Below are 13549 nucleotides of genomic sequence, written 5' to 3' on the forward strand. Positions count from 1 at the left end.
GTTGTATTTTGAGGAATAGCACTAAATAAGGAGCATTCACCATAGACCCCGATAGAACATTTCAACCAAGTCTTGACTAACCATTAGAAAAACCAAGCAAATGCTGGTGGACTGCAGTGACCACGGGCCATGGGCCTAGGGCCAACTAAAGCGATCAGGGGATCTACCAAACCGGCAGGTGAATCAAATAAACAATTTTAGGTAACTTACATATTGCAATTCATGCAACTAAAATTTATTTAAAAACAAGAACAATGTATCTGATTTCAAAACACATTTATTGTAGTTTAAATACACATTGATGTGAGCTGTGAATCTCTGTCGAACACTCAGGTACATTAGCAATATATATGGAGCTCATAAAAAAGGGACTTTTAAGGATAGAAAAGAGGAACTGAGGGATATGAGCCCAAAAGAAGTACTGCCCCTTCTAAATAGAGACACATGGGAGAGATGGCTTCTTCTTGCACTCACCTTTGATAATTCATTACAGGCCAATGGAATAGGCCAGGTTGGACAGGTTTGCTCTGATGACTTTCTGCTGCACCCTGGTTTTAACACTTAGTTATATGCCAGGGGCAAATGGGCCTATTCCATGGACATGCGTTTCAGTTTAAAACACCCCTTTATTAATCAGGTCCTGGCTAAGAACAGCTCCTGTTATGCCTTGATTTACATGTTCATGATGATAGCTCTACTTCTAGAACATAACCCAGAGTGGAACTTTATATATATAAAACTCTAATTTAGTCCTAATTCTGTTTCTATGTCTTAGCAAGATCTCCATTGTTGTGGTGGTGGTGGCATGCTGAACACAAGATGATCAATTTGCACCAGCTACTGTGGTCATACTGTGCAAGTGTCATTATTGCTTACGACATATTATATATAGAGTAATACTTTGTATCTTTTTACTTCTTCAAATAAGTGTTTTATGAATAAATGAAGAATTTTGGTCCATATGTCTTCCTCACTTATCATTCTGCCAGAATTTAACTCCAATAAATTATTAAAGAACCCTTAGTTGACAATTTGCTAATGAGAGTACAGTAGGTAGTGAACAAATTTTTTAGGTCAAAGATCATTCATTGCTTCAGTAGGTATTTGTTTACCCACGAGTCATTGCAATACAGGCAGGAGCTCACAGCGTAAGTTAAAGAAGGTGACAACGATGTAAAATTAATTTAAAAAATTTTGAGCGTTTTTTTTTTTTTTTTGCTGGCAAATTGGAAAACTACAATAAAAGTATTTCTTTTTTTTTTAAATCTTATGGGTTTGAATTTCTGAAAACAATTATGCAGTGTCTCGGGTTTGCTTACATACAAACCTTGAAACGGCTGTTCAGATTGTGTCTGGTCAGGAGTTCAAAAACAATTGTTTTCAAAGCGTGATCCTCACTCACTCTGTTCAAAACAAACACATCAAAGTCCCACAGGTCCAAATGCTGTTGAAAACAAGGAAGAAAATGAGAAGTCAGTCTTGCAGGGGATTGTTCATTTAAAACCAAGTTTGTTGAACCATATAATGAAACCTACGATGTGTTTTGTGCATATGTGTGCATGTGCGTGTACTGAAAAAATATTGAAATTATTATAGAACAAAGGGACCTCTTGTTATCCCATTAATTTAGGACACATATCTTTATGTAAACACATTTTTGTTGTTTTTTTTCATCTATTTTCTCAGCACACTGCAGTCTATTGAAAGACGTTAGAAATGGATTAATGTAACGTTAACACAGTCACATCTTCATTTTGTGGGTATTTTTGTGCCCTGTGAACATATTCATTGTAATCAGGGGTATTAAAATACATAGCTCTACAGAAATGTCTTTAAAATGTTATAGAATTATCATTATTAAAAGAGAACATAGCTGTTTATTTAAATCAGAGTATAGCAAGATGGAGGAAACTAATGTAGACAACTTTTTTGAGTTTGTCTAATTGCTAATTAATCAAGCAAGTAACACTGACAGAGTTATTCACTAAAGCAATGGAGCCCAAACAGTAGATCCCAAGATGTTTTAAAACTACAGTTCCCGTGATGCTTTGTCAACATTTTGGGATCTACCTTTTGGGCACCCCTGCACTAAAGGAAGAATTGCAGGGAATTCAAAGTGAATTTCAAAATTTAGTCCAAAATAATTGAATTCAGAAAAAAATCTCCAAATCAATTATAATTTCATTTCGGCCTCAAATTTAAGGTACTTTTTAATAATGAACAGATAAATCTAATGTAGAAGTTCCCATGAAATCTAATTGTAAATCCTGTGGAATAGAATTCTTTGATCCGTGTCAGAGAGATATATGCAGCACCGTAACTAAAAATGATAGAGCAGGCTACATTCATAGTTCATTTATATTAATATTGTGATTACTGAAGGTAGACGTAACTCTATTAAAACATGAATCTGCAGTGCTCTTATTTCTTTACTATTTTTACTGATTAAATCAAGCAGTCTCTTGGTGCAGGACCCAGGCTGTGTTACTTCTACCTTCTACCAGTTTGATTAAATTATGTTGCGGGGAGTTTGTTCAATTAAGAAAACAACTCTATGGTGTTTATTCCATAAAAAGTAAATTGTGGTGAATTGAAAATCAGATTGCAAAACACAGACCACAATTAGACAAGTTGTAAAAACGGAGTTGGGATCATGTTTGCCACTTAGATATTTTGGTCTTCATTTTGCAATTTATTTAACACACTGCATCCTTACATTGGTTTAATCACTCATTGATATTTGTGTGTTTGTATATATGATCTACATATCTATATAATACACATTTTTTTCTAATGTTCTCCCTTCTATTTTTCACTTTAACACTAACTTCTCTCATCACTAAAATATCCCTATCCTTTCACTCACCTGTCCCTAGCAACACCATAATTATTACTTCCACCTTACTCCCCTCCCCTCTCTATTCATCCCATGCACTCTACACATACCTTTCCAGCCTATCTCCACCAACTCCTCCCAAATCCTCTACATACATACCCTCCTAAAAAACTTTCAAATCCTACTCCCTTCACTTCCTTTCTATCCTTCTGCTCCTAGCTGCTGGTGATGTCTCTCCTAACCCCGGCCCCCTCGTAACAAACTCAGCACATACTAACCCAAGGATCCACACTAATCTCATACCCATCTCATGTTCCTCTAAATCCTCCTTCAATACTGCCCTCTGGAACGCACGCTCTGTTTGCAATATAACTAAATCCACTGCTGTCCATGACTTCTTCATCTCTCATTCTATAGATTTACTAGCCATAACAGAAACCTGGCTCTCCCCCTCTGACACTGCCACCACTGCATCTTTGTCCTTCGGTGGTTTCCAACTTACCCACAACCCAAGAAACTCTGAATGTAAAGGTGGTGGTGTTGGGTTTCTCCTCTCCCCTCACTGCTCTTTTAAACCTCTTCCCACCCCCCCTTCTCTCTCTTTCCCATCATTTGAAATACACTCAATTCGCCTTTTCAAACCCTTCTCTGCTAACATTGCTGTTATTTACCGTCCCCCTGGTTCCCCTCTTCTCTTCCTTGACCACTTTGCTGCCTGGCTACCCTATTTCCTCTCTTCTAACATTCCATCCCTAATTCTCGGGGACTTCAATATTCCTATAAACCCACCTTTGACCTCTGCAGCCACTAAACTACTTTCAATTACTTCCTCCCTCGGGCTATCGCAGTGGGCAAATTCTCCCACCCATGTAGCTGGCAATACCCTTGACCTAATCTTCACTTATGCATGCACAGTAACTAATATCTGCAACACTCCATATCCACTCTCTGATCACCACCTCTTATCATTTGCTCTCACATACCCCCTCACCCAAAAACCTCAGCCTAACCTCCCTCAACTCAGGAGGGACCTTAATTCTCTTGATCTCCAACAGTTGTCAGCTGACATTGATTCACAACTGCTGTCCATCCCTTCCCTCTCCTGTCCTTCACAGGCCATCTCCATATATAACTCTACTCTTACATCTGCCTTGAACACTGCAGCGCCACTCCAAACAAGCACCTCGAGGAGGACCCGCCCCCAACCATGGCATACTAAATCAACGCGCTACCTGCAAAGATGCTCCCGTTGTGCTGAACGCTCCTGGAGGAAGTCTCGCACCCAATCAGACTTTCTCCATTATAGATTCATATTGTGTTCATACAGTGCAGCCCTTGCCCTTGCCAAACAGTCCTATTTTTCCACTCTCATTAGTTCATGTTCCCGCAACCCCAGGCGTCTCTTTCACACCTTTAATTCTCTTCTTCGCCCTGCTGTGGCCACCCCCAAAACTAACCTTACTGCTGATAACTTTGCATGTTACTTCACTGACAAGATTGAACAGCTAAGGAAAGAATTCTCCCCTCCTTGCCTTTCTGTTAATCAATCACACATAGATCATGCCTTTCCTACCCTTCAGACATTCTCCCCAGCTACTGACCAAGAGGTGGCTGCTCTTCTTTGCTCCTCTCGCCCCACCACTTGCCCGCTCGATCCTGTCCCATCTCACCTTATTAGATCTCTCTCCACTTGTCTTGTGCCTTCTCTAACACACATCTTCAACTGCTCGCTCTCTTCTGGCATCGTCCCTGCTGACCTTAAACATGCCACTGTAGTACCTATACTAAAAAAAACCATCCCTCGACCCATCCACCCCCTCTAACTACCGTCCCATATCCCTGCTCCCTTTTTCCTCAAAGCTTCTGGAAAGACTTGTCTTTACCCGTGTGTCTCATTTCCTCAATTCCAACTCTCTCCTTGACCCCCTTCAATCTGGCTTCCGCCCTCTCCACTCTACAGAGACTGCCCTTATCAAAGTTACTAACGACCTAATCGCAGCTAAATCCAAAGGCCACTACTCCATACTAATTCTTCTTGACCTCTCAGCGGCCTTTGACACCGTTGATCATGCTCTCCTTCTTCAAACTCTTCAATCACTTGGTCTCTGTGACTCTGTCCTCTCATGGTTTTCCTCTTATCTCTCCCAACGCTCATTCAGTGTCTCCTTTTCTAATGATACCTCCTCCCCTTGCCCTGTCTCAGTTGGCGTTCCCCAAGGCTCCGTCCTTGGTCCCCTTCTATTTTCTCTTTATACTGCCTCTCTTGGCAAACTTATTACCTCTTTTGGATTTCACTACCACCTGTACGCTGATGACACCCAGCTATATCTCTCCTCCCCGGACCTCTCCCCTGCCGTCCTGCAACGTGTCACTGCTTGCCTTTCTTCCATCTCTGACTGGATGTCCTCCCGCTTTCTGAAACTCAATCTCTCAAAAACTGAGCTCCTTGTCTTTCCTCCTCCTAATACTGATCCTCATCTTTCGCTCTCCCTCCAAGTTTGTGGTACCAACATTAGTCCATCCTTGCAAGCGCGCTGTCTTGGCGTCATACTTGACTCTGGTCTCACCTTTGAGCCTCACATCCAGCATGTTGCCAAATCCTGTAGATTCCATCTTAAAAACATAGCCCGCATCCGCCCCTTTCTTGCACCAGATACTACCAAGGAGCTTGTCCATGCTCTAGTAATTTCCCGCATGGATTATTGTAACCCTCTCCTGATTGGTCTTCCCAATAGCCGTACTGCACCCTTACAGTCCGTAATGAATGCTGCTGCTAGATTGATTTTCCTCTCTAGTCGTTTCTCTCACACCTCACCCCTCTGCCAGTCCTTACATTGGCTTCCTGTATGCTATAGGAGTCAATTCAAGGTGCTAACTCACACCTATAAAGCACTGAACAACTCTAGCCCCTCTTATATCTCCTCACAGATCCATAGGTATGTCCCTTCTCGGTCTCTCCGTTCTGCCCGTGACCACCTCCTGTCCGTTGTCCGCACTCGTACGGCCAACTCGCGCTTGCAGGACTTCTCACGGGCGGCTCCCTTCCTATGGAATAGCCTGCCTACCGCCATCAGACTCTTCCCTAGTCTTGCATCTTTTAAGAAGTGCCTTAAAACCCATCTCTTTAGGAAAGCTTATGGCCTCCAAGACTAACCCTTACCTCACATACCTGTCTCTTGCCCTCTCCTAAAGGGCAGCCCACCTTATTTGATTGTAAATTCCTGTCCTAATGTGTTTTACACCCCACCTCCTATAGAATGTAAGCTCGTTTGAGCAGGGTCCTCTTCAACCTATTGTTCCTGTAAGTTTATTTGTAATTGTCCTATTTATAGTTAAATCCCCCTCTCATAATATTGTAAAGCGCTACGGAATCTGTTGGCGCTATATAAATGGCAATAATAAATAAAAAATAAATAAATTTAGATTTCAATTCACTTTTTCCTGAATAAATTCCTTTGTGGTACTACCTAAGACTATCTTAAAGGAACACTCAAAGCACCACAACCACTGCAACTCGCTGTAGTAGTTATGGTGCGAGGAGTGGACTGGCATCCCCCATTGTAAGCAGTCAAGCTGGTTTTTATTACCTTGTGTCGACTGGGTGCCGCTCTCTGTCTCTACTATTAATCCCAAAGAGCTGAAAGATACTAAGCAGGAAATTCGATTTGCTCTCCTGAGCTCAAACTTGCAGTGCAGGGCTAGCTCCTTGGCTAACTTTGATAAGCTGACACCTGGGATTTTAAGTAACAAACTTTAGGTTTCAATAGCCAACTTCAACAATATGGCATATATTTTGCATCTTTGTTGATACCTAACCAATGTGTTCTCTGACAAATGGAAGGATTGTCACTTGGTTCAGCACATTTAGTTTCCTTTATGTCCGTTTATTTGTTTGTACCCACCTGGTTTGGTTCCCGAACGAGGACCACCCTAGCACCTCATTAGAACATGTAATACTAAGTATCCAGTACGAAAACCACAACAGAAACAATTAATAGAATGCTCCCCTGTGTGGCCGCCATTTTGTGAAACCGAATGCACATGGTCGACAGAATGGATGGCGGCCATTTTGTCTCCCGAACGCTGGCAGCGGTACTTGGTTGTCGAGTGCCTGGAACTGATTTCGGCTAGGCACTTTCACAAACACTGGTGAAGGTGGAACTGCTGCCCGTTTAAGATCCCGACCACCTATACAAACTGCGTTCGGGATATAAGAACTACCGACTGGGGGAGCATTCGACACTTGAAAGCTTTCATATGTTGTGTGTGGTTTTCGTATAAAATCCCACAAGCTGAGACCGCCCCTTGCCACGATTCCTCTGGAACTATTTTGGGCTTACACCTCGTGGCCGGCCTGTCAAAACTTTCCCTCGATGGAAATTCCAAACTCCCAAACCAATCTGAGTGATTTTTGGATATTATAGTCACTCAGATCAGGATTATCCGAGGATGTGACTCTATTTCCATGGATTTTGGGGGCACTTTTGGGGTGTTGTAAAATTGTAGTATTTTTCTGTACCTGGAGATAATTGAGTTTGTACAGTTCCTGACTCAATTATCTCTAAGGGGAGGAGTTTACTGTATGTATAAATTCTGAAGCTTTGCCTGCATTAAACAGATCTACTCCTAGCATTCAGTCTCGACTAATGTGTGGGGGGAAAGGCGATACCAGCGATATTTATTTTCAGGAGTATTGGAGCTACAAAACTGGGAGAAAAGGAATCCGTGATGGTGATATGTTGGCGGTCTGACACAATATGCACCAAAAACACTTTATGTTAATTGGGACACTTTAAGAGATTTTCACAAATCTCTTTCTGACAGGTATTAAGAAATGAATATATGCTTAACCTTGAGCCCATACCCACGATCTTGGCTTAATGTTGAATATGGACTAGATACAGGGCTAGACAACCATCTACAATTCAGATGTTGTGGACTACATCTACCATAATGCTCTAACAGACATAATGCTGGCAAAGCATCAAGGGAGATATAGTCCTTAACACCTGGAGTGCCGAAGGTTGCCAACCTCTGTTGGAAGTTGCTCTAATTTGTGTAGATGGAAAAAAACACGTAAACATAGCTCTGAACAAACAATATAGATAGTACATAGTAAAACTGCAGGCAACAAAGAGTCAATGCATATTCTTAGGGTTACATGGGAAACATTGATGTAGTATTCTATTTAAAGCAATTATCCAAATAATCCAAATGCATGTTGTTTGTAAGCTGTTAATAGACCTCCGACCTCCGTTTGGCTCCGTTTAGATATATCTGTAACATGGCAAACATCGGATACTGCACCTTTAAACTATTCACAACAGCTGCCGAGTAGTTTGGTCCCACTGCTGTATATGTTCTTCGAAACATTCTGTAAAGGGATACATAAAACATTCTTAAAGTGATTTGATCTGTTTCTTTGTAATAAAACAAATCAACTATACAAAATGAAACTGAAGCGCATCTAAGAGCACACAAGGTTTGAACAGAGCAGGAGCCTTGGGCAGATTAAAGAGCGCTACATACCCATGCAGCTGTGTGCAGAAAATTGAAAGAGAATGGTGTGCTTAAAGGTTTTATTTTATATTCTATTATATAAAACAATATCTCCTGCGCAGTGCTAGAGAAAGCAATAATGAAAATGTGAGAAAAGAGGAGGCAGGGCTGTTCCCAGATCAGGGTACAGTTAGGGCCTTTTCTGGATTTGCTAATTGTTTCTGTTAAACAGGGGTATTCATGAAAATAATTATTGGGGAATTCAAGTGAATTTCAAATTTTTAATCAAACTGAAAACAGAATTGATTTGGAGAATGTTTCTAATTTGGCTACTTTGGCCTACATTTTCAAACACCCTCTGAGTTCAGTTTTTTCCCCGGCAATTCTCACTTCAGTGAATAACCCTGTAATTAATACCTGGCAGTCACTAATATTCTGACAACATTTAGATCATATTTTATTTGATTGTATGATATCATGATTTTGTGATAAGGTACTTGTGTGAACATTTTGGTTAGGCTTCAGAGCAGGGGTACCTAAAAGGTAGATTCCCAGATGTTTTCAAACTACAGCTTCCATGATGCTTTGGCATGCCAAAGGCATTCTTAAGGCATGCAAATAATCTGGGCAGTTGTAGTTTAAAAACATCAGTTGATCTACCTTCTGGGCACCCATGCTAAACAGTGTTCAGTTTGACTGCAAACATTTTACTTAGAGCCAATCTTTTTCAATTTTACAGTAATCTTTCCTGCGAACTTCATCAAATTTGGTTGCTCAATTGTTGCTCACTTCTTAAGAAAGGTTATTTTGATATGATCTGTCTGTCATAAAAGCATGTTTGCCTCTAATAATGATGGTGTTATAAACGTATTCTTGAATATTATCCATAAACAGCCTCTAGAAAGCATTCTTCAAAACAGTTGTCAAGATCACAGGTACGTTAATGATGAGCTGAGATCTGGCTCCAGTTTTAAATAGAGTACTATAGCTGCTTTATTGATTGAAAACTGATTCGACATATGTTGCGACTGTCTGACCGTGGGAATTTATCCACCTGCAATGTTTTTACTGTCTTTTGCACTGTGTTCAGCATTCACATATTTTCTGTTAAGTTTTTCTAAAATGAATTTGCAGATCTTTAGGGATTTAATCCTATCTGGAATACTCAAACATCTTCCTTCAATGGATTCTCACTAACCAATTTACTGAGGTGTCTTCTTTAAATGGTGACCATTAATGGACATGAAAAAGGGAGTTGTCTTGATCTTTACAGTTGTTGATTTTGAAAGAAACAAATTATATGATTGGAAAAAACCAACATCATGTAATATACTAAGTCATGGACTGAAAAATCCAGAACATTTTGTGATTCTCCTTCTCATTCACACTGCTGCACATTGCTTTTATATATGAGAAGGTGATTGATGTTAATGAAGAAACCGGCTCTCAATGCATTAGCATCAACAGCTTTTAGATTTCCCCTTGTACCTCTGCATGGCATTCCTACCGATAGCACTGAGAGCATGTGATAGGACAGCTTTCCTGTGAATTGCCGAAATTCATTGTTTGAGAGTGTCAGGGGAATGGAGAAAGTTGTCTCTGCTATTGCATCACGCAGAGGTAGCACACCTCACCAGTAGCAGGGGCAAAGCTGCTGATTTGTGTGTGTGTGTGTGTGTGTATCTCGCCGTGTATGAATCTATTTATGTTTGTATGAATGGATGTACAGGCAAGTAACTAGTGAGCTGTGTATTTGTATATCATTTTGAACAATACTAGTCATTACTAATAGGAATGCCAAAAGGTTTAATAATAAAATAATACATTAATTTAATGCGGGGTTTTGTGTTCTTTTGCATCATAAGCATAAATAGTGCTGTGTGAATAGGTGACCTTGATTTATTTTAGCAGCCTAATTAGTTATGTATATAGGTAAACATATGCATTCTATATGTACGCTGAAATTAGCAAATCATTCATGTAAACACTGCAGGGTCTTTCATTTGTTGGTATCTACCATAGATTTCCTTACTAGTTAGCGTGACTATCTCAGGTATCATCCAACTGCTTTGTAAATAACCTCCTCTGTTATTCAGTACAGTTTTAGTTATATCTACTCACCTTTCCACAAAGATCCCAGCCTGCACAGCATGCACAATGCTGCGGAACCTTGGCTTCTCCTCTGATCGCCGGCCACTTGACCTGGTTTGTTGTGTAAACGTGGACGCCAACCAATCTCGGACCTCTGATGGAACAGCATCAGAACGGATTTCTGGCAGTTCATCTTCTGTGTCCAGAATCTGTCTGTGAATCGAGATAAAATGGAAAGGTTGTGATCACAAAGAAAATGATACAGACAGGATATGAGTAACAGAATATAAACTGGAGGGGGTGGGGGGGAGGGAGAACATTATGTAAAATATAAGAGTTTAACATGTATACGTGAATAAACAAGTACTTCTAATAAAATAAATAGAACAAAAAATGGAAAGAGATAGAAAGAAGTGAACAGATAGCCAGACAGAGAGATGATTTAGGTAAACTAGAAAAATGGTCACAGCTGTGGCAACTGACATTTAATCTTGGACGTAAAAACCCAAGGGCAGAGTATAGATTATTTGATACACTACTAATCTCAACATCTGAGGAAAGGGATTTAGGGGTGATTATTTCAGATATCCTAAAGGTAGGCAGACAATGTAATAGAGCAGCAGGAAATGCTAGCAGAATGCTTGGTTGTATAGGGAGAGGTATTAGCAGTAGAAAGAGGGAAGTGCTCATGCCATTGTACAGAACACTGGTGAGACCTCACTTGGAGTATTGTACGCAGTACTGGAGACCGTATCTTCAGAAGGATATTGATACTTTAGAGAGACTTCAGAGAAGGGCTACTAAGCTGGTTCATGGATTGCAAGATAAAACGTACAAGGAAAGGTTAAAGGAACTTAACATGCATAGCTTGGAGGAAAGAAACATTTAAGTACACAAAGGGAATCAACACAGTAAAGGAGGAGACTATATTTAAAAGAAGAAAAACTACCACAACAAGAGGACATAGGCTTAAATTACAGGGGCAAATGTTAAAATATTTAAATAATAGTGTATAAAGCAGTAAAGATCCACTAATAGAACGTTTAGAAATATGTTTTATTATCATGTCATGCCTTCCTATTCTAAGGGTATGGGATGAAAACTGCAAATAACTGTAGTTCATATACATTTCCCTTTACACTTGCTCCGATCCACAGGAAGTTGGAAGTTGTTAAAGAAATCATGCAAGTTGATCCTGAAGTCACTAGACCTTGCTGTTTAGTGAATTAACACAAGTGACAATTGATTAAAATACTCTTCGATCTCCAGGTTTTATGAGGTTCTCATTAACATTAAACTTTGATTGTTTGTACATAGTATATCAGATAGGTTAAAAAGTCTCACCTTGTCTCATCGATATACACTGCTTCCAGCAGCGAGGCCGTGTACTCTAAGTTTTTTTTGAGTTCTACAATATTGACCTCCCCATTTTCGAGCTGTTTCACCATGTACTTCAGGCTATAAACAAAAAAGGAGACATGAAAGGTAATTACACTGGCTGAAAACCTTCAGTAATTGGCATGCACGATCATAGTAGCTTTTGTAATATGCATTTGACATACAAATCATTTGTCCATAGAGGACAAATACATTAATTGTTTCACCTTCTACAAATCTGTTTTTGCATTCAATACACATAAAACATTTGTTATGTATCACATAATATACAATCCATAGATACTTACACCACCCCATTTATTAAAAAAAAAATTAAATACAAAAAAATGTAGCTTAGTATAATTGGTGTTTCTAAAAGATTTGGAAGCCAAACAGTAAATATCATACTCTTCTCTGCATATATTTGCTGTTCATGTTATCCTCTAAATATGAATTATACCTTGTCCACTACTCGCCAATTACTGAGGGTGTAAATATGAAAACAGTTTATGATATATGAAATCCAGTGGAAGGGTTTACAAGTGGATATTAGGAAATCCAGGCAGTGGTAGTGAGAATGGTGGAAGCATCTTGAATAGGATAGCGGAGACCCATCAAGAGAAAACTGTTAAAGAAACCAACTTACAGCAGGCAAAATGGGATAAATTGAGAGTATTTTAGGTCTACCATAAGTGTTTTTTAGGTCTACCATAAGTGGATTTAAGCAGTGGTCTTTGGGTATAAATCAGTTAATGTACAATATATTATTCAATTGTATATTAAGACCAAATGTTCTTTTGGTGCAGGATACATGCATTTGAGTAATGTTCCTTAGGTTATAATAAGTTGATTTTACTAATTGCCTTTAGATGTTGGATATGTCAATTTCTAAACAGCTAGGTTGCTGGAGCTTCAAGAAATGGCATCCGCTCTCCTTCATAAGCAAGCTCCGTCCCCCTACATCTCTTTTTTTATGCACTGGAAGCGACAGTATTGAATATTTTGGTACAAATAAATGAATAGTTAGGGGCTAATAAGCACAAAATATGCATAAAAAGTGAACACAATAGTTTTCATATCCAATCCCCATAAAATATTTATACATTAATTTATAAGAGGAATACAGCAGTAAACCAAAATATATATATTTATATTTATCATGAAAACATATATAGCATGGGAGGAACATCGTTTATTGAAATAACTCTTGATTAAAAATAAAATTGTATTTATCCAAATATAGCCTTTCCCATGGGAAATAAAAGGTTTGTGTTTCTTATGTCTAGCAAATCATGTTTGTGTTTTGTTCTTGACTTTGTTCTCGACCAGGCTTCCCCAAACGCCGGCCCTCCAGATGTTGCTGAACTACAACTCCCATGATTCTCAGCCTGTCTATTTCATTCATAGAATCATGGGAGTTGTAGTTAAGCAACATCTGGAGGGACGGAGTTTGGGGAAGCCTGTTCTAGACTAATAACGGCGCTTTCGTAGTTATGTGTAAACATTCCACAAAATATCAGGACTGATGTCACTTCCAACTGAGCTGCCTAACTCTCTATTGTCCCTTTGATTGTCGGTGCTGTGAGCCTTGCATTGCAAACCCTACTAGTGTTACTGTATAATGCAATTACGCTGCTATTTTACTATCTGGAGCACTGTGATCTGCACTGTTTAATCTTCAATTACACGTCAAGTTCCTATTAATCAATGTCAATCACCAATCGTCAATTACACCATTCAACACTT

General features: G+C 39.5%; 1 protein-coding gene across 4 annotated transcripts in view; it reads right to left on the bottom strand.

Moving 5' to 3' along the window:
- PDE1B (phosphodiesterase 1B) overlaps positions 1–13549 on the bottom strand; it is a 236694-nt gene that overhangs the window by 31004 nt on the left and 192141 nt on the right. For all 4 annotated transcript variants that reach the window (XM_063428329.1, XM_063428355.1, XM_063428346.1 and 1 more), the window contains 4 exons: positions 11771–11884; positions 10457–10639; positions 8144–8210; positions 1328–1444 (listed from right to left, as the gene is read on the bottom strand). In XM_063428329.1, the coding sequence (XP_063284399.1) occupies positions 1328–1444; positions 8144–8210; positions 10457–10639; positions 11771–11884 (481 nt within the window). The remainder of the gene's footprint in view (positions 1–1327; positions 1445–8143; positions 8211–10456; positions 10640–11770; positions 11885–13549) is intronic.

The sequence above is a fragment of the Pelobates fuscus genome, chromosome 1 (genome assembly GCF_036172605.1).
Source record: "Pelobates fuscus isolate aPelFus1 chromosome 1, aPelFus1.pri, whole genome shotgun sequence".
Taxonomy (NCBI): Eukaryota; Metazoa; Chordata; class Amphibia; order Anura; family Pelobatidae; genus Pelobates; species Pelobates fuscus.